Here is a 25,903-nt window from a genome sequence, read left to right on the forward strand (position 1 = left end):
CGGAGTTTTTGCTCAATTTGGCTCATACTGTCACCTGTGTTAGGCTGCACCTGCATAAAAATTGGTGCGGATCTGTCAATATTTGGATACAACAAGATGATGACTATATATCCATGATGGTGGTTATCCAAAGTTCAACACGGCCGAACTTAATATATTTTTATTTATTTTATTAGGCCACTCTTCAAGCAAATGAGCGATGAACAGCATTTCATTCCTGGAAAGCATTTTAGTTTTTGTATTTTTAAGTAGAACCTACTTTGATTAAAAAATAAGTCTGGGATAGAATAAAAAAAATCCGTTTGAGAACAAAAAAAAAGCAGCAATTTTCGCTGGAATTTGTAATAGAAGTTATATTAGATCCCTTGTAATTTTGCCCAATAACTGTAATATTATGATTTGAATTTAAGATCTGATTTGCCGATTTAAGATCTAAATAAAAAAACGGAGTTTTTGCTCAATTTGGCTCATACTGTCACCTGTGTCTGTCAATATTTGGATACAATAAGATGATGACTATATATCCATGATGGTGGTTATCCAGTTTTGTATTTTTAAGTAGAACCTACTTTGATTAAAAAATAAGTCTGGGATAGAATAAAAAAAATCCGTTTGAGAACAGATAGAATTCAATTTTATTTTTCGTTTTCAGATAATTTGTAATTTTTCCCCCATTTTTGGTGTGAATGTATAAAAACAAAAATAAGGAAGAAATGCAATTTTCTGAAAACGAAATTCAAATTGAAAACGCTGTAAGAAAAAATTTAAAAAGAGGTAATTTAATAATTTTCTTTTGACTCTTTTGAATTCTCTTAATTCTTTTCTTTTGCAGATTACATCGATAAAAGTATCGGTGCCAAATTTCAAGCGGATATCTTTATTCGTTCGAAAGCTATCGTGATTTCGACAATCAGAAAACGTACGGCCGGGCAAGGCTAAATCGCGTAAGGAAGAAAGCCTATCGGAATGCTTTTCAATGGGCCTACCTATTCTCCTTCTTATCATCACAAACAATTGCACAAAGTTATAATACCCTGTACCGCGGTGGTGTTGTAGGGTATACGAAGCAAAGTAAAGAGACAAGTGTATTATTCATTTGGCCATATTCGGAGAAGTTGTCATGGAGTGACTAGTGGCATTTTCATTGGCTGACGAAATGCTGTGTTTTAGGCTTTTTATAATGCAAGATGCTAAAAGTTGAGTGCGCATGGGTACTATCAGCCCGTTGGTGTCAATTCAATTGAGACGGCTGCTTAATCTTCTAAAATGGGTTGGTGTTTGATGTTAAATTCTTTTGAGCTATGGACGGCGGATGGTCTCCAAGGTCTGTATTCATTCGATAGATCTTTATTGCTGTTGCTACGGTTGATATGCCGCTTGATTCAGAGACTGCCTTTGTATCGCCGCTTGTAATTGGGGTGGCTGTAATTCTCTCAAAGGGACTCTTATAAGGACTACCAAATTTGAGATCGTCATGTTGAGAAACTCAAAATATTTTACTACTGGTTAGAAAAAAATTAAAATAGATGTAGGCGAAAACATTTAATTTTTAATATTTTGTTCAGTTATTGTTCATTTTTCGCTGTACTAAAGATCACGTGAAAAATGAAAACTGAATTTTTATTTATTTTTTTTTAATTTTTTCTATATTTTCTCATTAAAATTATGCGTATATTCGAATTTTTGGTTATTATGTAAATTGAAATGTACAAATGACATTAATGCATAACTTAAGACTATAAACAAGACATACTTAACGCGCTTAACAAGGGATTCATGGGTGCCTTTAGCTTTATTCGCATCTTTGCTCAATTTTTATTTGAAGCAGAAACCGAAAGAAGGCAAGGCGAGTAGCAAACCACAAGCACATGGTTGGAGCCAGTGCTGATGAGATGGCCACAAAACAATGTGGAACTTATGGAACTATGAATTAAAGCTAGGAATACCTAAAACTAGGGAAAACCTCTTTGCAGACGTGTCTATGGGTAACACACCATAACTGAAATGTTCTGAAGATGGCAGTGTGCATATGTCACAGTACGGTAGTCGGATTTGTAATAAGGTACAAAATAGAATATGTGTTCCCGGGAGCTTATAAGGTTGGCTAGGATGTACGAAAGTAACAGACACCAATTTAAATAAAATTTAATTTAAATATGTACTCCTGAACCTTACAGATGATCTAAAGAGAGACAATCAAGCCTTCGATGAGAGCATTTGATATTTATGGTATACTGTCTTCCTTTCACTCTCACGGAGAATTAGTCATCTTTTTTATCAATAATTTTAGCACACTTGCGGTCCTCCTCGCTCACATCCTTATCTTCCCAGCCCCAGATCATTGTTTCCTCATTTTCGTGATCGAGCTTAGCCAACATTTCGGCCGTAATGCCTTTCCCAGAAAGCTGGTTATTGTTCATATCTGTGCATGAAGGATGTGTTCCATCTCCGGTACGCTGGATCCGCTTTAGAATCATTTCATCAGAAACAGTCTTCAAATCGTATGCTTGCCCTAAGAAATGTAACAACAATTAGCAGAAGTTGTTTTAAATAATTTTACTCACTTACCGATTCTAGCCATTATATTTAAGAAAGCTGTCGTCATATTGTAGTAATTTCCCAACTCAGCTGCTTTGTAGTCCCATGGGAAAACATGATGGTAATTGTGCCAGCCTTCGCCAAAAGTGATGCTGGACACAACTTTGTTATTGACCGAACTAATGTTCTTGTCGTAAGGCTTCATTCCATAGAAATGAGCAGCGCTATTAACCAACCAAGTACCATGTAAAGATATGCAGTACCGTAGCATGGATCCGACAAAGAAGCACACCTTCAAAGAGGATCCCAAATAATAATACGGAAAGAGAGCCGGCAAAACGAAACAACAGACAGGCATAATAATGAAATAGTATCTGGAAAACATAGCGAAATTCAGTAACAGCACTGCTAAATATATAATAATTTTAGTGCGATGTGCTTACTTTTTCTGAAACATTACTACTGGATCCGCTTTTAGATCGCTCATGTCTATTTGCTTCCCCTTCTCTTTGACATCTGGATGTTTCTTGCACAACAACCAACCCATGTGGGCAAAGAAGAATCCTCTTCTGGAATTATGGGGATCTGCATCGGTGTCGGTGAATTTATGGTGGACCCGATGATCTCTAGTCCATTCATATATACAGTTTTGGAAGGCCAACGATTGGCAAAGCATCAGGAATATCCGTAATGGTAGCTTGGCTTTATATGCGCGATGAGACCATAAGCGATGGACTCCTGCTGTAATACCCATGCCTCCTAGAAATAGGCATATATAGGCTGAAAGAAATGGTTTGAACATATTAAACCATAATAATAAAAATAGGTATGTAAATAAAAAACATCTTGAGTTTTGCATCATCCTTTTTTACAATTAAACGACTTTTCTAATTAAATGGGCTTTCATTTAGGCAGATTCGACTGGAAGACCTTATTACTGTATTTTGGTTAGTAAATGTTATGCTTATACTGTATATTGCAATTTCTTGACTTACAGAGCGCAAATTCCACATACGCATTTTCGGCGAATACCAGATAAAGACCATATAAGGCGGAACTGTGCAGTATTATGAACAACAAAATATTGTGCCAAACAATTTCCACTTGGTAGGGCTTTTTATGTTCCGCATCCTGATTTGTGCTGTTAGTAGGCTTAACAATTGCGTTGGTCGTCTTTGTGGTTGCAGACGCTGCGGCATTTATGGCTTTGTTATTGTTGGAGTCTGTGTTGGTTATAGCCGTCTCAGCCAAAATAAAGGTACTACCTATTATATTGGGCGCCATCTAGAATTGAAACCAAAACATATCAAATATATTTAGTTAAATCTATTCATGTTTAGTTTGCTAACAATTTTTAAATACAAAATACTTTTTATGATTTTGAATTGCAAATTTGCCCATGAGCATTCCATTGAGGAACAGGGGTAACTTCTCACATATCAATGAGTACTGTCCGTTTCAAGTTTAAGCTTACTGATAAGGTACCTCCTTTGTAAAGCCGAGCTCGAATGGCGAGCAGCAGTGCGACATCTCTTTTGGGGAGAAATTTTCTCATGGCATAGTACCTCATATTGCCGCCAGCATTAGTAGGGGATAATCACCGTGGAAAATGTTTTACGATGTTCTCGTCAGGATTCTAACCCAAGCGTTCAGCGTTATCGGAGGAAATGTTAACCTCTGCGCAATGGTGGCCTCCACGATTTTGAATTGGGGAACAAAGGAAAGGACTTAATCTAAAATATCGTTTCCACCAGTGGTTTTTTAACATATTCTTGATATAAAACAATTTAAAACATTTTAGTCATGGTAGAATAAATAAAAAAGTTCTAGGGCTTTTAATGACCAAATATGCATATTATATTTTGAATTTACAACTGAATAGAGTTCTTTAATCAGCCGGTCACATGACCACACGCCTATTGAAGTACCTTAAGGCTGGTGCAATGTTCGGGTTTCACTGTGAGAGCCAAGGTAAATACTATACTATATATTGATGATAACATAGTTTTTTTTTTACTTCATCAAAAATAACGGATGACGAATACAGTCCGCATATTGTGTTTCAATATTTATTATCTAAAAAAGTAATCGTGAAATATGTTGGTTTTTACTGCGAAACTTGAACATAGTACCGGCTTTTACAAGGTTTCAAACAAATACAACAAATATTTTTTCATACTTTCTTCACCTTTTTTAGTTGTAACTAGAAATGTGTTACACTTATCTGATTTGCGACTAAAACAATATATACTACTTTGTTCTGGTTCACTTATCCGGTTTTGATCTAATTGGGTCAAAAACCAGAATCCTTCTTTCTGTCATTCGTGTGAAACCACAATGTACTCATTTTGTCACCCCAGCAGTCTGCTTCCATAACCAATTTAACATAGACTAACCACAGCAAGAAAGGTTTTGCTGTGGTTAGTCTATGTTAAATTGGTTATGGTAACAAACTGCTGTGATTGCATAGACTAACCACAGCAAGAACGGTTTTGCTGAAAACACAAAATTAATTTGGGATCATAATGTCAAAGGTTAAATGGGCCAGAAAACTATTTTAAGCCAAGTTGTATAGCTAGTGTCTCAAAATGGTTCATTTTTCAATTATTCATTTTTAAATTCGAAATTTATGTTCAAAACTTGGCAGCAGCCAAAGCAACGTTAGATACGATTTTAATTAATTCATTGAATAAGATAATCTAGTAACCGGTTGGCGATATTGACCACAACACAAAAGAACAAAACGAAGACTAGAGAAGTCGGAAGTAAATCTAGACATTCGCGCAAGTTTTATGCGTGATGGCGGTGTGTACGAGTTTTGTGTTTACTTCCTGAACATCTTTTCGATCTCTTTGATTAGCTGGAATATTTAACACAGTGGAGGAATTTTCAAAAGTATGCATACATAATATATGTGTACATTGGACGTTGTGGGTCATTTGTCACACTTTTGTGCCGTAGGAATTGGAGTTCTTTGAATGTACATGAACAAAAGCGATTTTCGGCTTCTATTTTATGACACATTTTATAAAACCAACTTTGGAGCAAAACCTTAATTATCACTCATATTGGTACAAACTATTACTGGAGATTGCACGACGCGCATTTTGAAATTATATACAATATAGGAGCAATAAAAAATGGGTGTTCCTATTTCCATGACATTAATTTGATGAGAAACAAGTTTTGAACTAGATATGTTCTGAAAGGGAATTAAACTTTCATAAAGAAGTGGACGAATAGTACCAATCTGCATATTGATAATTATGCAGTTTTTTGCCGAAGATCATTCATGGCTAAACATTTTTTGTTGTTGTTTAATTGATACATTTGTGGCGGTGAGATTGCAATTTCGAAAAGTAATAATAAAAAACAACTGGCACATCACCTCGAAAATAACCAGTTGTATGTGCTACAAAGCCAATGTGAAAATCCAGCCAACGTCTTGTGATCTTGACTAACACCGCCTGAGCGCAGTAATGACTAGAATTTATGCTATGCTATACAATAGGTCGACTGATGATGCTCGCCTCGTCAGAGTGCTTATTCAAGGGCGAATAGTTTGCATTTGAATATGTGCTACGATATGTTATGTTTATTGAGTTAATTACAGTTCTACGCATAACGAAATTCTTTGTAAATCTTGAGTAAAGCCTCCTGAGCACAGTAATGATCAGAATTAATGCTGTACAATAGGTCATTTAAATATATACGTTATGGTAAGGTACTATCAGACCATATGTATTTGTCATATGAGATTTCATTTTTTGAATTCATATGACTATTCTTATGTATATCAGATACGAATAGATCGCGCTCTTATCATCATGCGTTTGTCATATGTATTGCACTTCTTTTATTAGCATGTGTCTGCATGTATGTCAAATGGAATAAAAATTACATATTTGTTCCGACATCTGTTTTTTAACTTAAATGTTTTACATGTACCGGACGATATTTCCAATATTTACACTGAAAAGTTTAGCAAACTTTTCCCATTTCCTGTGGTGAAAAATATTTTCCTACATACTAAGGATTTTTTTTTATTTTATTATTAAAAAATAAAAAAAAAAATAAATTGACCTTGGAAAAAGACAACAGTGAACCGTAGATAAAGATGTAACATAGCTTTATAAATAGGCGCGGCTTAAATGTCTTTTTAGGGTTAAAATACTAAGTTTACAAAACACATTTTTTTTAAATTATAATTGGACAGTCATTCATGAAGTCAAATAAGAATCAATCTGCGATCAGAATTTTAAATGGATGCTCATGTCCGTTAATAAATAGGAAAATTAATTTAAATATAGCATTTTTATTTTAAAGTTTAGGTTCTTTGGGTCGTTTTCATTGCTAAAATTCTACGAATAAGAAAAATCTTAAATTGTTGACCATTTTTTTTGGTGTACATATGCTAAATTTGACATGTCACATGACAAATATATGTCACCTGATAGCACCTTCAGTAAATGAAACTAATTTTTTTTCAGCTGTTTGTTTTAAGGACAACCGGCAGCTTTTCCAAACAACTGGCAACAAAATCGGCACGATGCCAAACAAATAACTGTGTTCTGTTAAAGAGAATTTCATAAGCCGTTTGTTTGGCGAGATCGCGCAAATCAAATTTTTATTTTACTTTTTATATTACAAATTGAAAAGTCATTAATGGAATCAAAATCAATATAGACTAGTAGTTGTCATAGAAGTTTTTAATTTCTATAAAATTTCTCTGTAGGAATAAAGTCGATTGACAGTGACACAGTAGTGGTATACGGTATGAAAAATAAGGAAAATTTGTGTAAAGCGGGGCATATGATCACTTTCTACAGGCCAAACAATGCCCGATTAATGTTCTTACTTTGAATACACATATTTCCTGATTTTCATGATATTTTCTTTTTATGATTTTTCTTTTTATGATTTTTCTTTTAATGATTTTTCTTTTTACACGATTTCTGTTTTACATGACATTTTGGCGTTTCGTATCATACATCAATTATTTCTATTTACATTGTGCCTTTAATAAATGGCACCATGAGGGGTATCAACTCCTTGCCTGCAAATTTGCCCATGAAAATTCTATTAAGAAACAAGGGCAAACTTCTTATCACATATATATGAGTGCTGTCCGATTCAAGTTTAAGCTCAATTATAAGGGATCTCCGGTGCGACACCGCTTTGGGGAGAGGTTTTAACATGGCATAGTACATTACAAATGTCTTCAGCATTAGGAAGCGATAATCACCGCTAAAAAATTTTGAAGGTCTCGCCAGGATTCGAACCAATGCGTTCAGCGTTATAGGCGGACATGCTGACCTCTGCGCTACAGTGGCCTCATTACCAACAATATAAAAAATATTAATCTCAAAAGCAGATTCAATTTTTTAAGCTTCTTGGATGGCAGAATTAGAATAATAATTCAATTTATGTATTTTTTCTTTTCGATACAAAAAGCGTATCAACTCTCTACCAGTTTCGATGCGCAGATTGACAGATAGCAGGTACAACAATTTTTGAAGCTTGTTGGATGCCAGATTGAGATGAAAACTTCATTTATTTTTATACATTTTTCTTTTCGATACATGTATGTATGTATGTACATATGTTCATATAAATTGCAAGTATTTAATGATAGAAAACTGTCTATTATCAGCATTAACGTTTTATTTTTTGTTTGCGTGACTCATCGCAATATCTACCTAATAATCCTGTCAAGTTTAGAACTTCAAGGGTAAAAGTCAACAAATGTTGGTTAAAAGTGCAAAAATGCTTGTCCATAATTATCTACGAATTTGATTTGTTTAAGCAATTAACAGTCTCGATGGACAGTCCATTTACGACGAAACTGCGGTAGAACAGTTGATAGCCATAGATTTAGTGTTCTGCTGATTTGGTAACTTAACTCGACTGTTCTAATCGTCATCGAAATGCTTCTTGCGTTAGCAAGGGCTGTGGTGCCTATAAAATGGAGATCAATACAAGTTTCCATCTTACCCACACAAACATGTATGTTCATATGCACGTACCCATATATGTTTATATGTATGAGACATACGTAACCTCCAATTAAAAATATTTAACTAATGATTGGTTTAGTTTTCTTCTTCTTTAAGGTTCTTTCGTCATTGATTTGCATAAATAAGACAAGGTTTTGAGATAAAACGATTTTTTTCGATTTGTTTCTTTCTGTCCGCGTTTGCACACACACTCATACACACACAATGAGTTCAAATATGTACAGCCAACATCTAGAAGGTGATGAGTATTTCGTTATTAACTATTCTGAATGAAAGAAAGAGTGGTTCTGGTGGGTTTTTTGGTGGTTCTTTTGGGCTCTTAAGATCATACAAATGGTCAAGGTTAATTACTTCCTCGTATAAATATGTATTACGTTTAACTTCGATTTATGGTCCACATGCGGATATACGTTGGGAATGACTAGAATGTATGGCTAATAATAAATAATTGTAATAATCAAACGAATATAGGAACATCCATATTAAATCGAAATTTTGGAAATTCATAGATATCACGTCCATGGTTGTATATGTATGTAGTAAGTGTGCATATTTTAACTAGTGAATTCACTATCCCCAGAAGACAACACTCGACGGCAATTTTTCTATTCCATATCAATTAAGAGGGCTTGTAGATGTGTTTGTTGTTGTATTTTTACTTAAAAACTCCATTCGTGTTCATGGAGAAGTGGCTTGCGTTTGCGTATATCTTGGCAAGTCATAGGAAATCATTTAGAATGCTCATCGCTTAGCACGTATGAATTTCTCATACGTCCAACAATCGCCTCATCCATGTAGCTGATCATTATTTGGTCTGGCCGTTATTGATATGCAAAACGTCAGCGAATGGAAAAGCGTGTTTTGGCATACTAATGTAGGGCTGTGTCATCCGCGGGACTTTGTGTTTGTGTACCGGCCATCCAGTCAAAGCAAATCAATAGCAACTGTCACGACGATACCGATGACGAGTGATCCCAGTTAATGAGATGTGTACCCTTTTAAGGCAGTTCGCCTTAGTGATAATGCCCAATTTAAAAATGGGATATTGTAATGAAGCCTTATTATTCTTGACGTTGGCCAAATTGATAATCAATATTTTACTTGAATACTACGGAAATAGATGAAATCGAATCATACCATTCAAAGTGTACTCATACTTGCAAAAGGGAGAAGCGTGTCGAAGTTAATCGATTTGCATGCTTTATTTGTCAACATACATATTTTGGGAAATGGCATGACAACCAATGTAATGTTAAACTAAATACACATATCTGTGGCTCAATATAAAAAGGGTCTACCTCGATTTTTTGTTACTTTAACGAAGAAGTAATTTTGAATTTGGCCTTTTTTGAAATCGTTATAAATTTGTTATTTCCCATTGTATCCACCTGAAATTTGAAGGACAGATGCTTCGGATATTTCTCTTTCAAAATAAACAAAAAAAAAAACGCAATTTTAAAGAACTTCAGTTAGGCCTTTTTTATATTAAGCCATTATTTATTGCTGGCGTAAAATGTTGAATGTAATTTAATATTTAAAATTTTTATAGTATTCAGAAAATATTTCAGTAACAAATTATTAAATGTGATTGAATAGAAAAAAGGAACACATTTTATCTTCAAACTATATGGCATTCAACTTCACAGTCTTCAAAACAACTCGTTGTCGATTTGTTGGTGAGGGTATGATAGCAGGTATGAGCATTTTATAATTAAATGTAAAATATTATGAACGTTTCAATCGGGAAAGATATTTTTAAAGCACATTCTTTGGTTAACAGTGTGTATTCATATTCCTTATGTACGTCAAATAAGAATAGAGCACGCTTTAATCGGCTAATGTATTGTATTTTTTGTAGGGATGCGTCTCCATATATGTTCGAAGAAATAAGAGTTCCCTTTAAACAAAAGAGTTGCAAATTCTATTCTTATTCGAAAATCGACTTTTCATATATACATTTTTCGCATGCATCACACGATGTGTACAACTTTCAGAGTTGCTATCATTGAAAATATATATCGTGTGATAGCAGCTTAAGTAGTATATATGTGAATATACAATACATTTACTCTAAGCCAAATGGTTAAGTATAGGATGAGCTTTCAAATTTGTATTTTGTTATCGAATGAGAAAATGATGAAAAAAAGTCACTTTGGTATAACATTATTGTTCAAATCTACCATTTTTCCACTTTCATATCAAACACACACAAGCACTTGTTGTTTTTTATCCTTTATGACTGGTTTAAATGCATTTCAGATGTGGGAGGGAGAACGAGTGCAGATTTTAAAACCTTTTGACTGTCGCTCCGTTCAAGCTGCTTTCATTTGCTGCAAAGTTCGCGATTTTATTTACCTTGTTATATTTTGTTGGTTATCCTTTTTGTTGATTGGTGAATATTGCTCAGAATGTACGCAATGATCGATTCGAAGAACGGACACTTTCTGCGAATGATTGCTTTGTTCTCACGAAACTATTGAGACGTGTATGTTAGGTTGCACAATGTTATTTTTTTGGATTTGTATGTTTTTTGTTTCAATTCATCACTGCTCTTTTGTCACAAGGATATGCTTTAGTTTTTGTTTTTATAGCTTTCTTTTAATTTGTTGTCGTCCGTATCCGTTGTTGTTCGTTTGGTCGGAAACGCGGCGGTTCGAAATGCTGACTGCACGAAGTCAGCTCGCAGACAATTTAGCTTTGCGCAATTACACGGAATTTTAAAGACTTTCGATCAGTAATCAATGCGCGACTGTTCTACGTGTGCTGGTGACTTCTATTTCGGAAAGCAGTCTTTTCGAATGCCTAAGAGAACTTGGGCGCTGCTCAAAAAATTCTTATTATTAAACTGAACGCAGGCAGAAACAGACAACAGACAGCGGCAGCAGAACACGTTACACTTCATTTATAAGATTTTTTTTTTTTCGCTGAATCCACTCTAGGCGGCGTATCCAGAGGACGTTTGAATGGTTGCCACGCTCTCAGTGAACTGCTTGACGTTGTATCTGAACCTGGGGTTTTCATAAAGCATCGACACCTTACATCTTCTGCAATCTGTTCTATGACCTCAAGGGCTACGACGTCGTAGTTGTGTATTTTGCCTACTTCTTTGGTGATCGGTCGTTGGTAGTTAGATTACTTATCTATCTCTTCGCTCGCCAACTAGCCAGTCATACAAACCAACCATTGCAGATTCTTTCGCGTTGTTGTCGTCGTCCGCCTCATCTCTATCTCAGCCAAACACATGCCAGCCAGCATAGCCTGCGTTGTTTGTAGTCTGCGGTCAAGTTGATCTTGTATCTGCCGGTCTATATGACTATAATAACCAATGACCACCACAACTACAGATAATATTCTTTAGATGGATGGGGGTTTATGCTCGTTGTGTTATGCTGTTTCGCATTTCCCTTTGTGTGCCACTCTTTGGGTGTTTCGGGGTTTTCTTCTTTCATTGTTAATTGTTTTGGGTTCTATGTTAGATGTTGTTATTGGTCAAGTACATATCCATTAAGGTGAGGAGCTCAGTATGAAACTGTTTAACGTTTTAAAAACTCAATTTGTCTACTTGTATGATGTGCACCAAACTTAGCGAAGACACACACAAAGGAGTCGAGCAGATATTTGGATGAAGATCCTATTGTATGTGTGTGTTTGTGTTTCTGTTTGACAAGCAAATAGATGTTGTTGTTTTCCCAAAGGTGGGGCTTTTTGGGTGTTTCGGGGTTTTCTCTTTCATTTTTGTTTGTTTTGGGTTAGATGTTGGTGTTTTCCAAATAGATATTGAGGTGATTCGCTAAGTACAGAGATGTATGACGTCTGGTGTTTTCATCTATAAATAACAAAGTCAATTATTAGGTATTTGGATGACGTTCCTTATATGAAGAATTTTTCAGGGAATGCTCACATATTCTTGAGTGTGATTCTTTTTGGCAGACAAATATTTGTTGGGCAAATAATTGGGGTGCCGCAAGGCGCCATTAGTCTTCATAAAGGGTTTACCTGGTCACCATTTATTGATAGGAAAAAAGTGTCCCCACTGTTTCCTAATAGCATTTTCCAGGGCAATTTTGCAATCTGTATACCATCGACGCTTCTATCATTTATATTTTTAAGTAATATATATCATGTTTTATATGCATTTAATCCAAGGAAATAAAAAGGTTTTTATTTATGTGAAAAATATCAATTAAAAGCAAGGGCAACTATCAAATAATTGGTTTATGTAGTTAAAAACCACTTTGAGCGAGTGTCGAATGATAGCAATGAGATGTAAAAATGACGTAGGGGGTTGTTTTTTACGCTGGTGAGAAAAAAATTTCATTTTACTGTGCCAATCGGCCATTTTTTTAACACTGACAAATTTTGACGTTTGTCAAAAATCAAATAATAATACAGGAAAAACCAGAAAATAATAATTATTTGCGTAATGAATATATGTACAATATTCCAAAAATATTTTCCATTACTACTAGCAGTTATATTGCAATATGGATATATTTTAGGTTTTGCTGTGGAAAAGCGGAAAACACGGCGAGTAAGGCAAGTAATGCTATTTTAAACACATCTGTATTAGAACTTTTCTTGTACATAGAAACAAACAAACTATTGACGCCTTTATAGAAAAATCACTAAACGGCGGCGCAAACATTTCAATACACTACAAAACAAAACTGTACTTTTGTCCATTATTGTTAAATAAAAACGTTTTAGAATCCCGTTGCTTATTTTATGCCAAATAAGTCGATGAAATTTAGTGACGTCTACCCACATTGTAGGCGGCTAAGTTATGCCGGACGCAAGTTGGTTACTAAAACGCAAATGAATTTACAATTACTGACATGGGACTTTGCTCAATGAAACGTCAAAGTTTGTCAAAAATCTTACTAGCCCCTGCGCTACTCAAAAATTATTAACCAAACTTAACTTCATATTTTTACTATCCCTAAAAGTTTACTACCATTCGACACACAGCCTTTGATTGGATATTTGAGCTTATCATAAATCCAATAAATTTTTTTTTCAATCCACCAACACGCAGGGGATATCCCATATATATGCAGTGGATTGAGTTGGAGAGGATAGTTAAGGATCGGAGGGGGAAAGAGGGAGTGGTGTTTATTGACATTTGCTAAGAATTTCTAGATGTGTAAGTAGCGGGAAAGATATCTGCCCGAAGTCGATTCGACATACGAACCGTCCTTGCGAAAAAAGAATTCTCTAGGTAGTGCATGGTTCGATCAGCTGACCAATCGATTACAAACTCGCTCGCTTCTGGAAAATCTTGTTTTTCTGACAAACATCCTCTAGTCAGGAATCTAAAGACTGATTTTCGAAGAACACACACCGTAAAAAGAATCGATAGAATAGCGCTACACAACCCACATTTCGACGATGTTCAAGGGAAACAATAGAGTTGGATGCCCTACACAGAAAAAAATAAAAATCGGTTTCAATCACGAAATTAATTGATCCATATAATGTCTTAATAGAAACTGCTGCAATCACGAAAATCAAAAATTAATTAAAAATTCATTTGAAAAAATTCCCGGGAAAGTCGATAAGGGAACGTTTTTAAGGATTTTTTGCCCTAAAATACTCCATTATTATGTTCTAGCATTTTGTATTGAGTTTATTAATCAACTCATACGATATAGATGGGGATAACCAGAGCTTAAATTTTTTCTGATCTTTATGCCGGGATTTAAACTCAGGCATTCGGCGTTATAAGCAGACATGCTAACATTTGTGCCACGGTGGCCAACAATTAATTAATTCATTTAAATCTTACTTTACTTTAATTGGCTATGACAGAATATTTTTTCCACTAGCCGAAGGAAGAATAGCGTTCCAAGCGCCTCGATATTCTGCGCTCATTCTAAAATCTGTGACACGAAGTTTCGAGGTGTCTCCCACAACTTGATCTTTCCATCGGGCTTTTGGTCTTCCCGGTTTGGGTGTACCACCGTGTTTGCCTTCAAAAGACTTCTTTGCTGTGGCTTCTTCATCCATTCTGACAACATGGCCCAGCCAACGCAGCCGTTGTATTTTGATGCGTGTAACTATGCTATCGTCGTAAAATTAAAAAAGTTTTGTTCCCATCGATACTTCACGAAAAAAATTTTTAACATGGACTGTTTTCTTAAAAGCGAGCAGGTCGAGCATTTAGTGGCAAAGCTAGCAGCTTTAAATGGATTTTCCATCAGAAATATAACTATATAAGTTCATCAGAGAATCGTTTGTGGCAAGAGCATAAAGCATAAAGCAAAAAATGGCACTTTCAAAAGGTGAAAACTTTGTTTATAAAATTATTATTGAAAAAATATGAATATGTATATAATTTTTTTTTAGCTATCACCTATTTTTATTGAAACAGACCTCAATGAGTTCATCATAAGTCCCTTAACCTTTTCTCAACAGTCTAGAAGTAGGACTGTTTGTTTTGTAACATATTTCATTTTTTAATTTAAAACCATAAAAAGGCTTCTTCGAAAATTAAATTTTTCCAACTCCGGGAAATTTCAAACTCTAGAGCATTTTGAACGCCACGTGCAAAATGTCAGTCTGCATTGCTCTCCCTAGATGCCCATGAAGTCAAGATACGAGATCGGTTTATATGACAGCTCACAGAAAAAATGAAAATCCTAATTTAACTAAGAAATTTGTCCCTTAAAAATGTTGCTGAAATCGGACCCATAAAGGAAGTTGTATTATCAATATTTTGTAATTTGAATAATTCAATTTAAGCGGTTACCAACTCAACAAACTAATTTATTGGAAATTGTTTATTCTTTAAAAAAAAAACGTTAAACTGACTTAATTCAATTAAATAATCGATATATATCCAAAAATAAACAATTTTTTGTTTAAATAATTGATATTTTTCCATAAACAAGCAATTTTTTACTTTAGTCGATTAATGGGGATTGACAAAATTAAATGTATTGCATTAAAATATTTTGTCTTTTTATTGAAAACAAAAAACGATTCTTACAAACGGAGAGGATCTTAATGGTACAACAAAGGATAATTTTACGAGCATGGATATCAATACTCAGCAAAGTCTTACGGCCTTATTCACAAAAACTTTATGAAGCCTTAAAATAGGTTTATCTAACAGTTCTATGAAATTAAACGGTAATGTCGGGAGTCATAAGAAAAACCTTCCTGCCAAATTTCGAGAGAATCGGTTAACAAATGACCATTTTATTGCAGTATTACTGCAAATCGGACGAACATATATATGAGAGCTATATTCAAATCTGAACCGATTTTTTCCAATTTCAATAGGCTTCGTCTCTAGGCCCAAAAACATGCCCGTACCAAATTTGAAGACGATCGGCTGAAAACTGCGACCTGTACTTTGTATACAAATTAACATGGACAGACAGACAGACGGACGGACGGACAGACAGACGGACAAAGCTAAATCGAATCAGAAAGTGATTCTGAGTCGATCGGTATACCTATCAATGGGTCTATCTCTCTTCCTTCTGGGTGTTACAAACTTATTCACTAAGTTATAATGCCCTGTACCACAGTAGTGGTTTAGGGTATAAAAACTAATGTTTCTTACAAAAGTTTCCATTGCTTGTCAAGTAAACGAATTGTCCTTGACTTTCAATTTGTCATCCCTGATAAAAATGTTTTGTTTGTGACTTTCGTCTAAGATCTAAGATCTAAGGTCGATGTCTTCTTGGTTTGTTGAAGCCTTCATTAAATGAGTTTCAACCAGTATTATTACATCATTATTTAACACAGATATTTCTGATGATGCTAAAGGTATAACTGCTTTAACCACTCCACATCCTGTTCCGTTGGAAAACTTAAGTCAAGATTCTTCCTTCTCCTGTAAAGTAAAAAAACATTAAGTTAGACCCTTTTTATATTAAACCATCGGTTTGTAAAAAAAAAAAAATTAAAGCCACCTGAGTGTTTTTATCAAAAGAATTTGTTTGATAAAGACATCAAAACCATAAATAAATATACAGCGGTCAAAAAAAGTATTCATCATTCAATGTTTTTTTTTTAATAAGTCTACAAAAGACAATTGGAATAAAAACATATTAAACTAATGATGCAGTAGTGCTTGTGTGATATATATGTACACAATTTCATTGTTTTTAAAGAAAAAAATAGTATTTATTGGAACAAAAAGGGCCATTTTACAGCTGAACACAAAAAATTAAACAAAAAAAGTATTCATCATTGCAAAAAAACAAAAAAATAAATAACATAATTTAAAAAAATTAATACTTTGTTATTCGACCACCGCGTCTTATAACTTCTTTTAAACGGTTTGACATCGATTGGACTAATTTAGCGGTTATATTTTGGTCTATATTAGTCCATTCCTCCATTATCACCTGTTGCATTTGACTCTTGCTCGAAAAATTGCGCGTTCTCAATTTGCGTTCGAGATGTTCCCAAAGATGTTCAATTGGGTTCAAGTCGGGACTTTGAGGAGGAGTTTTAATGACTTTGGGGCAGTTATACAGCATCCACATCTTGGTATTTAAAGCAGAATGTTTGGGGTCATTATCTTGATAATATTGAAAGTTATTACCAAGCCCAAGTTTTACAGCACTATCTTTTAAATTCCTCTTTAAAATGTCAATGTAATACTTATGATCCATTACTCCATTAATAATTTCAAGATTTCCCGCTCCTGAAGCCGCCATACACCCCCAAACCATTAAACCACCTCCACCATGTTTTACAGTAGCAACTGTGTTTCGTTCTTCAAGCTCTGTATTTGGTTTTCTGTACACTATGACCTTTCCATCGCACCCAAAAAGATTAAACTTGCTCTCGTCTGCAAAAATGACTGTTTTCCAAAATGATTCGGGCTGTTTTACATACATTTTTGCGAAGTTTAGCCTTTTCACTCGGTTTATTTTATTTATAAAGGGCTTCTTACGTGCAGTTCTTCCTCTGTAACTATGCCTTTTGAGTGTATTTCGAATTGTTTGTGTAGTAACTTCCTTCCCTAAATATTCCATAGTGTTTTTACGAAGAATGGTCGCATTTGTCTTCGGAGTTTTCTGAACTTGCCGCACTAGCCAACGCACATCTCCAACTGAAAGTGCTTTTGGTCGACCAGATCTTGGTTTATTGTCAACAGTTTTCGTTTCTGTCCACTTTCTGATGATGGATTGTATAGTAGATCGTGGTCTATTTAATATTTCACTGATAGTTTTTTGAGTTAAACCATTCCTGTGGTGTTTTATTATCAAAACTTTTACCTCATCAGAAACCTCGTTTTGCTTACGACCCATTTTGACAAAAACTATATTTTCAATGAAATTAAATATTTGCTGTCAAGGGCAAAGCCTCCTTTACTAAATAAAACAGAAAAGGGGGATTCCCAAATAATATTTGAATTTGACTTTGATGATAGCACATCAATGATGAATACTTTTTTTGTTCTGTTTTTGGTGTTATTATATAAAATTGCATTTTTTGCGCTAATTAAATTTATTTTTTGAATTTATTTTAAAACATATTACGAAAAATAAACTATTGCATAAAACTGCATTATTTGTTTACTTTAAATTTTCTTCAATTACCCAAAATAAGTGAATTTATTATCAATTTTGCTAATGATGAATACTTTTTTTGACCGCTGTATGGTGCCAAAGAGATGAATTTCACCAATTTAAGCACAAGAGAGAGAGAGACGGGACCTTTTAGCTCCCATATATCTGCATCGACTGATTATTACTTCTAAAGCCTTTGCATGCGCATTTATGAAGCAATCTTGTCAAAATTTCGTACAACGCTTACTTTTACAACTACCACAAAACGTGCGGATTTTGGTAAAAATCGGTTCAGATTTGGATATAGTTCCCATATATGTTCGTCCGATTTGGACCAATATTGCAATATTGTTAACTAAAATTTCACATGCACATTCCTCAAAGGAACAGGGGCAAACTTCTCACATACCAATGAATGCTGTTCGATCGATTCAAGTTTTAAGCTCAGTGATAAGGGGAGACGTTTTTACATGGCTGCCGTACCATTTTCCAAATGGCATAGTTCCTCACAAATAAAGCCAGCATTATGAGGAGATAACCACCGCTGAAAATTTTTTCTGATGTTCTCCCCAGGATTCGAACCCAGGAGTTTAGTATCATAGGCGGGCATACTCTTCTGCGCTACCAATTCTCACAAAATTTGGCGTTAGGATTCCCAACATTGCTGCTGAATATCTCGGAAATCGGTTCAGATTTGGATATATGAAGTTCCCACATATATGTATGTATCACTCACAATGTTAAAGCCTTTGTCAGTCATTAAGAAAGAATATAGGGTACCCGAAAATGGTGTAGACCACAAAAACTAGTAAAGGGTGATTTTTTTGAGGTTAGGATTTTCATGCATTAGTATTTGACAGATCACGTGGGATTTCAGACATGGTGTCAAAGAGAAAGATGCTCAGTATGCTTTGACATTTCATCATGAATAGACTTACTAACGAGCAACGTTTGCAAATCATTGAATTTTATTACCAAAATCAGTGTTCGGTTCGAAATGTGTTCATTCACCGTTCAGCGATGAGGCTCATTTCTGGTTGAATAGCTACGTAAATAAGCAAAATTGCCGCATTTGGAGTGAAGAGCAACCAGAAGCCGTTCAAGAACTGCCCATGCATCCCGAAAAATGCACTGTTTGGTGTGGTTTGTACGCTGGTGGAATCATTGGACCGTATTTTTTCAAAGATGCTGTTGGACGCAACGTTACGGTGAATGAACACATTTCGAACCGAACACTGATTTTGGTAATAAAATTCAATGATTTGCAAGCGTTGCTCGTTAGTAAGTCTATTCATGATGAAATGTCAAAGCATACTGAGCATCTTTCTCTTTGACACCATGTCTGAAATCCCACGTGATCTGTCAAATACTAATGCATGAAAATCCTCGAGTACAGCTGGTTGGCTGTTGTACAGGTATGCAGTGGGTATTCAAAGCTCGGCGTGGAGAAGTTTACACGTTTTTACGTACTTTCTTAGCGTACATGCACATTTTTTTATATATTTAACAAATTTGTCAATACTATCTATAGTTAAGAATGGAGCGAATATCGATAGTTTGCCAGCTCCAATATATACTACCCTCTTTATTTTGCAATGCCTCTAGTTGTTACAAACAATGCTTCACGGTACATTACCATGTATCACCTGGTGTCGCCTTTAATAAGCATCTAATGGCTAATCATTTTCAATTTAATACTTCATTTAGACGTTTTTATCGAATCGCAGCTAAGGTTTGAATATTTATGTCGGTATCTCAACTTTCGATGGTTTTTATGTATTCAGAACATAGCCATTTGTGTCTATTCAATCATTTGAACATAAAATGTATGTAGTCAGTCAAACTTTGCAAAATACACAGAAAGACAAACCCATTTTGCATTTTGGAGTGGAACCGTCGTCGGTGTTCTTGAGAAAAGCAAACAAACAATAACCAAACATCAATACTCGTACGAGTGCTGAGGCGGTTTAGAGTAATGTCAAAAACTATAGGCAAAACCATATTACTCGACTTCGTGTGAAACAAGATTTGTAGTCATTACGTATCTGTAGTACACTCGGTATAATGAAGTATTTTTTTTCTAATTATTTTCGATTTCAGTTTGGAAGGAGTGATTGCCGTTGAAAAGGGGTGCGCTTTACTATGCTTAATTAAACCCTCCACCATAAGATGGGGGTATGACTAACATCGCTATTCCGTTTGTAAAACATTTAAATATTAGCCTAAGACCGCATAAAACATATAAATTCTTCATCGCCAGACATTTTAGATCGGTCTAGCCTTGTCCGTCCGTCTGTCTGTGGAAAGCGCGCTAACTTTCGAAGGAGTAGCGCGCAGGGCACTTGAAATTTTGCACAAGTATTTCCTATTAGTGTAGGTTGGTTGGGATTGTAAATGGGTCATATCGGTGGACGTTTTGATATAGCTGCCATATAAACTGATCTTGGATCTTGATTTTATGAGCTTCTAGACGGCGCAATTCTTTGTGCAATGACTTCTTCTATGAGGTTCAACATCCGTGTTAAATATGGTGTGAATCGGCCAATAACCTGATATAGCTCCCATATAAACCGATCTCCCGATAAAACTTCTTGAGCCCCTACTATGGTCTCCAAAATCCAAACAAAGTATTGCTTCACTCGGTTCTTAACCTGAGATGGCTCCAACAGCATGACAATTTTTATACCCACCTCCATAGCATTCTTGATCGTCTCGACGTCCTGAGTCGATCTAGCCATGTCCTTCCGTCCGTCTGTCGAAATGACGATAGCGGTCGAAAGCGTAAAGCTAGCCGCTTGAAATTTTGCGCAGATACTTAATATTAATGTAGGTCATGGGGGATTGCAAAATGTATGTAGTGTTCTGTTATGACTTTAAACAACTGTGCCTATTACGGTTCAAATCGGTCTATTAACTAATACAGCTCCCATATACACCGATCTCCCAATTTAATTTCTTGAGCTTTTACAAGCCGCAATTTTTGCCCGATTTGGCTTAAATTTTGCACATAGTGTTCTGTTATGACTTCCAACAATTGTGCTATGTACGGTCCAAATAGGTCTTAAACCTGATATAGCTCCCATGTAAACCAATCTCCCGATTTGACTTCTTGAGCCCTTACAAGCCGCAATTTTTGTCGGATTTGGGCCGATTTTGTATATGGTGTTTCGTTATGACTTCCAACAACTGTGCCTAGTACGGTCTGAATCGGTCTATAACCTGATAAAGCTCCCGTATAAACCGATCTCCCGATTTGACTTCTTGCGCCCTTGCAGCCGCAATTTTTGTCCGATTTGGCTGTAATTTTGCAGATAGTATTCTGTTATGACTTACAACAACTGTGCCTAGTAGGGTTTAAATCAGTCTATAACCTGATATACTAGCTACCATATAAACCGATCTCCTGATTTGACTTCCTGGCGCCTTACAAGCCGCAATTTTTTTACGATTTGGCTGAAATTGAGCATGTAGTGTTTTGTTACGACTTTCAACTACTGTGCCATGCGCGGTCCAAATCGGTCTATAACGTGATATAACACCCATGAAAGCAGTCCTTTCGATCATCGTTGTTCGGTCTCTAGAAGCTTTAATTTTTGCTGGTTTGACAGAAGTTTGGTATGTAGAATAAAATTATGCTCTTCAACGAAATTTATTTTGTAAAAATTTTTAGCAGAATCCATGGTGGTGTGTTTCCAAGATTCGGCCCGGTCGAACTTAGCACTCTTTTACTTGCTATTCATTATCCTTTGTTTGCCTATAAAGATATACTGGGCAAAGAATTTGACAAATGCGATCCATGGTGGGGGTTTATAAGATACGGCCCGGGCGAACTTAGCACGCTTTTACTTGTATTCTTTTTTTTTTAATTTTATACCTATTATTGCAACAAATGCATAAACTCTTTAATGGCTATTCTTTGAACATTACTTGGGAAAACTTTGAGATAAAATTAATAATTTTATATGCATGCGAGGTCTGTAAGAAGGTATTTTCGCAGGCTGCACTCATAGAAAAAAGTCTGCTGATAATAACAAACACTGTGTGCTGACTCTTAGTAATTCATTTGGTGCTATTACAGCAGTAGTTCTGCTAAGCCAGCTGAAAATCCTGTTGTTTGGTGAAAATCTCTGCTGCTTAATTAATTATATTGAAGAAACGGTATACATAGGTAATCTAAATAGAGGTCTGATTAGCATATTGCATTTTCCTTTCCATTTTACATAGGGTGATCCAGGAATTCAGGCTTTATCGTTAATTTCCATAAAAAGGGTCTTTACAAGCACTTCATATAGAGACATAATACAGGCATGTCAGTAAGAACCGCTGTACAATTACTGGAAAATTAACCCTTCCAAAACACTGACATTAGTATAAATATATCAAGAAACATGTGTATAATGACAATATGACATTATTTGAAGAGATTTTAAAAAATGACGTGAGAATAACTTATAACTTTTTCAATACAAAATTGTCTTTTTTGTCCGTCGCTGTTGATAGAAAGCATCCCCGCTACACGAGGTTTAGAATTGAACTGAAGAGAAGGCATTTATTTGTCTTTGATGACGAAATATTTTGTTTTGTCTCTTTCATTTTTATATACGGTAAATGTCGTTTCTTGTTGTGTTCAGTCATCTTAAACACCTGATTTAAGGAAGCAAAAGGCAATGTGTACACGCATTACATCTTACTAGTGTGAAGGGAATGTGCTTATGCGTTCTACGTTTTGTGATATAAAAAAAAAGAAAACGGAATGCCTGTTTACAGGCCTTACGCCTGTTAACAAAAAAGGCCTAATACGATTGAGAACTCGGAACTCGCTCAGGCCTTATAAACTGAACATTTAATGAATTAAACACGCCTGAATTTGGGAATCACCTTCCTCATTCCGCCAAATACGCATGGAACAAAGCCGTCCGTCCAGGCAATACCTTCTTTTTAAAAATTGAAATAACCTTTTTGAAGTAAAAATATTGTCAAAGAAAGTTTTAGATAATGTGTATATACCATACATATCTGAATTGACTGTTTAACGTTTATTACAGATAACTTCGCAACAATTATCAACAATGTGTGTTCTCTTCGTTTGTGGCACCTCGAAATATTTGTCTGTGAAATGTTTATATCCTACACCACTACTGTGTTACAGGGTATTATAACTTAGTGCATTTGTTTGTAACACCCAAAAGGAAGAGATATGGAGCCATTGATAAGTATACCGATCGACTCAGAATCACTTTCTGATTCGATTTAGCTATGTCCGTCTGTCTGTCCATGTTAATTTGTGTACAAACTACAGGTCGCAATTTTCATCCGATCGTCTTCAAATTTGGTACGGGCATGTTTTTCGGTCTAGAGACGAAGCCTATTGAAATTGGAAAAAATCGGTTCGGATTTGGGTATAACTCCCATATATATTCAAATGCAAATCTCGCCATTTAGTTTGTAACACGTCGAAATATTTGTCTGTGAAATGTTTATATCCTACACCACTACTGTGTTACAGGGTATTATAACTTAGTGCATTTGTTTGTAACACCCAAAAAGAAGAGAGATGGAACCATTGATAAGTATACCAATCGACTGAGAATCACTTTCTGATTTGATTTAGCTATGTCCGTCTGTATGTCCATGTTAATTTGTGTACAAACTACAGGTCGCAATTTTCATCCGATCGTCTTCAAATTTGGTACGGGCATGTTTTTCGGCCTAGAGACGAAGCCTATTGAAATTGGAAAAAATCGGTTCGGATTTGGATATAGCTCCCATATATATGTTCGTCCGATTTGCAGTAATAATACAATAAAATGGCCATTTGTTTTTTTAACCGATTCTCTCGAAATTTGGCAGGAAGGATTTTCTTATGACTCTCTGCATTACTGGCGAATTTCATAAAAATTGGTTGAGATTTAGATATAGCTCCCATATATATGTTCGTCCGATTTGCGGTAATCTTATATATAAAAATCAATTTGTGATTGTTTGTTTGTTTCTATATTTGTTTGTTTGTATGTTTGTGTGTTCCTTATAGACTCAGAAACGGCTGAACGTATTTTCTTGAAATTTTCACAGATGGTGCATAATGACTCCGTGGTGAAATAGGGTGCTACATTTTTTGATATCTGAAGGGGGGGCGGTACCTCCCCCTTACCCTAATTTTCAGAAATGCCAAATCTCGGAGATGGGTGGTGCGATTTAAGTGAAATTTTGTGTGCTCTCATATAGTACCCTGAAAATAAAAATTTGGTATCCAAATTTCGGATCAGGTACCTAGGGGGTGTGGCCCACCCTAAAACCTACCAAACATATATTTAGACCAATCACGACAATATGGGACTCAAAATAAAGGTATTTTGGATAAAAAAACGTATCTGATATCGAATTGTCGGACCAAGTGCTAGGGGGACCACCCCAAGCCCCAAAACACCCCTAAATCGGACATATATACCGACCATGGCAATATAAGGCTCAAATAAGAGGGTTTTTAAAGTGGAACACGATATATATCCGATATACATGTTTGCCGACTATGGAAATATGGGGCTCAAATAAAGGTATGTGGGATTAGACCACGTATCTGATATCAAAATTAGGGGCCAACTGTCTAGCGGACGTCCCACCACCATAACAATCTCCAAATAGAACGTATTTGCTCACCAAGACAATTTGGGTCTTAAAGAGAGTGGAACTAAATATTCATAGTTTTTTTTCGAGACCAATTTTCTTCGGGTCTACCCCTTTCCCAAAATACCCCACAAACAGCAATTTTTTAGTGACCATCGCAATATGGGGCTCAAATAAATGTATTTGGGAGTAGAATATGAATCACTCAAAGGGAATCACCCCTTCCCCAAAACACCCCCCAAAGGGTAAAAATTTTTCGGCCATGCCAATATGTAGTATTTAAGATTAGAAAACGAATTTGATAACCTATTTTGGAGCCATGTGGTTGGGGGACGCCAAATCCTGTAAACTCCTCTTAAGCCAATGGCAATATGGGGTTTAAGTAAATGGTATTTAAGAGAAGAGCAATAAAGTGCTCATTTGTTACCCGATTCTCTCGAAATTTGCCATAAAGAATTTTCTTCTGACTCCTTCAAATTTAGATATAGCTGTCATTTATGTATATCGCCCGATTTTCACTTCTAAAACCACTGCCAGCGCATTTATTGACAAATCTTGCTAAAATTGTGCACAACGTTTTCCTCGATGACTACCACAATATCTAAGGAGATTGGTTAAAATCGATTTAGATGTAGCTGCCATATATATGTTCGTCATTGGGTAATTTGTAGTCATTTGTCAACCTTAGGTATTACATTTTGAACATATTTGCTCGGAATTTGATAAGGATTGTTTAATAACCCATCTGAAAACATCCACCGATGTCCATTAAAATTGGTAGGTCGTTGGCTGTTGCAAACAGGGATGCAGAGTGAATCAATCTTGCCTGAGTCAACTCCGACTCCGGACAAAATAGAAAAAATTTTGAACAAAATTAAATTCTAATTTTTTTGGTATACAATCATAACCTTTGTTAAAAAAAAAGGTTGGTACATGTGCCGATCTACATAGACATATGTTTGAATCAACACCCCGCAACATAAGATGTTGTATGGTGTACACACGTGCACCGAGCTTTTGACGGTGCTGTCCATATTCATCATATGTGTTGGATAAAACCGCAAAATCATAAAACCATCGTGCCAATAACTAATATAGAAATTATATACTTCCGCAACAGTGTGGCAGTGAATTTAGTTGCCAAGCATTTCATACAACATTTTCTTACCGATCCTTATTTGCTCCAAAAAT

The 25,903-nt window shown here is 35.5% G+C and overlaps 2 protein-coding genes across 3 annotated transcripts in view; one reads left to right on the forward strand and one right to left on the reverse strand.

Annotated features, from left to right (window-relative positions):
* The window catches only part of LOC106087321 (spindle assembly abnormal protein 6 homolog), a 51,355-nt gene extending 49,743 nt beyond the window's left edge, over window positions 1-1,612 (forward strand). Inside the window, exon 5 of the mRNA XM_013252324.2 lies at window positions 833-1,612. Coding sequence (XP_013107778.2) covers window positions 833-939 — 107 coding nt within the window. The 3' untranslated portion in view covers window positions 940-1,612. The remainder of the gene's footprint in view (window positions 1-832) is intronic.
* Window positions 1,542-11,442, reverse strand: LOC106087322 (acyl-CoA Delta-9 desaturase). Of its 2 annotated transcripts, XR_001221256.2 has the most exons (6): window positions 10,911-11,442; window positions 3,534-3,822; window positions 2,982-3,318; window positions 2,569-2,912; window positions 2,176-2,512; window positions 1,542-2,104 (listed from the first exon to the last, which is right to left on the reverse strand). XR_001221256.2 is itself a non-coding variant. In XM_013252331.2 (5 exons), exons 2-5 carry the CDS (start codon window positions 3,820-3,822, stop codon window positions 2,262-2,264), a joined length of 1,221 nt encoding a protein of 406 aa, XP_013107785.1. In that variant the 5' UTR covers window positions 10,911-11,442; the 3' UTR covers window positions 1,542-2,261. The 2 variants fall into 2 exon arrangements, 1 of the variants encoding a protein (XP_013107785.1); XM_013252331.2 differs by having other exon boundaries at window positions 1,542-2,512.
* Between the last annotated feature and the right edge of the window lie 14,461 nt (window positions 11,443-25,903).

The sequence above is a fragment of the Stomoxys calcitrans genome, chromosome 2 (genome assembly GCF_963082655.1).
Source record: "Stomoxys calcitrans chromosome 2, idStoCalc2.1, whole genome shotgun sequence".
In the NCBI taxonomy this organism is placed as follows: domain Eukaryota; kingdom Metazoa; phylum Arthropoda; class Insecta; order Diptera; family Muscidae; genus Stomoxys; species Stomoxys calcitrans.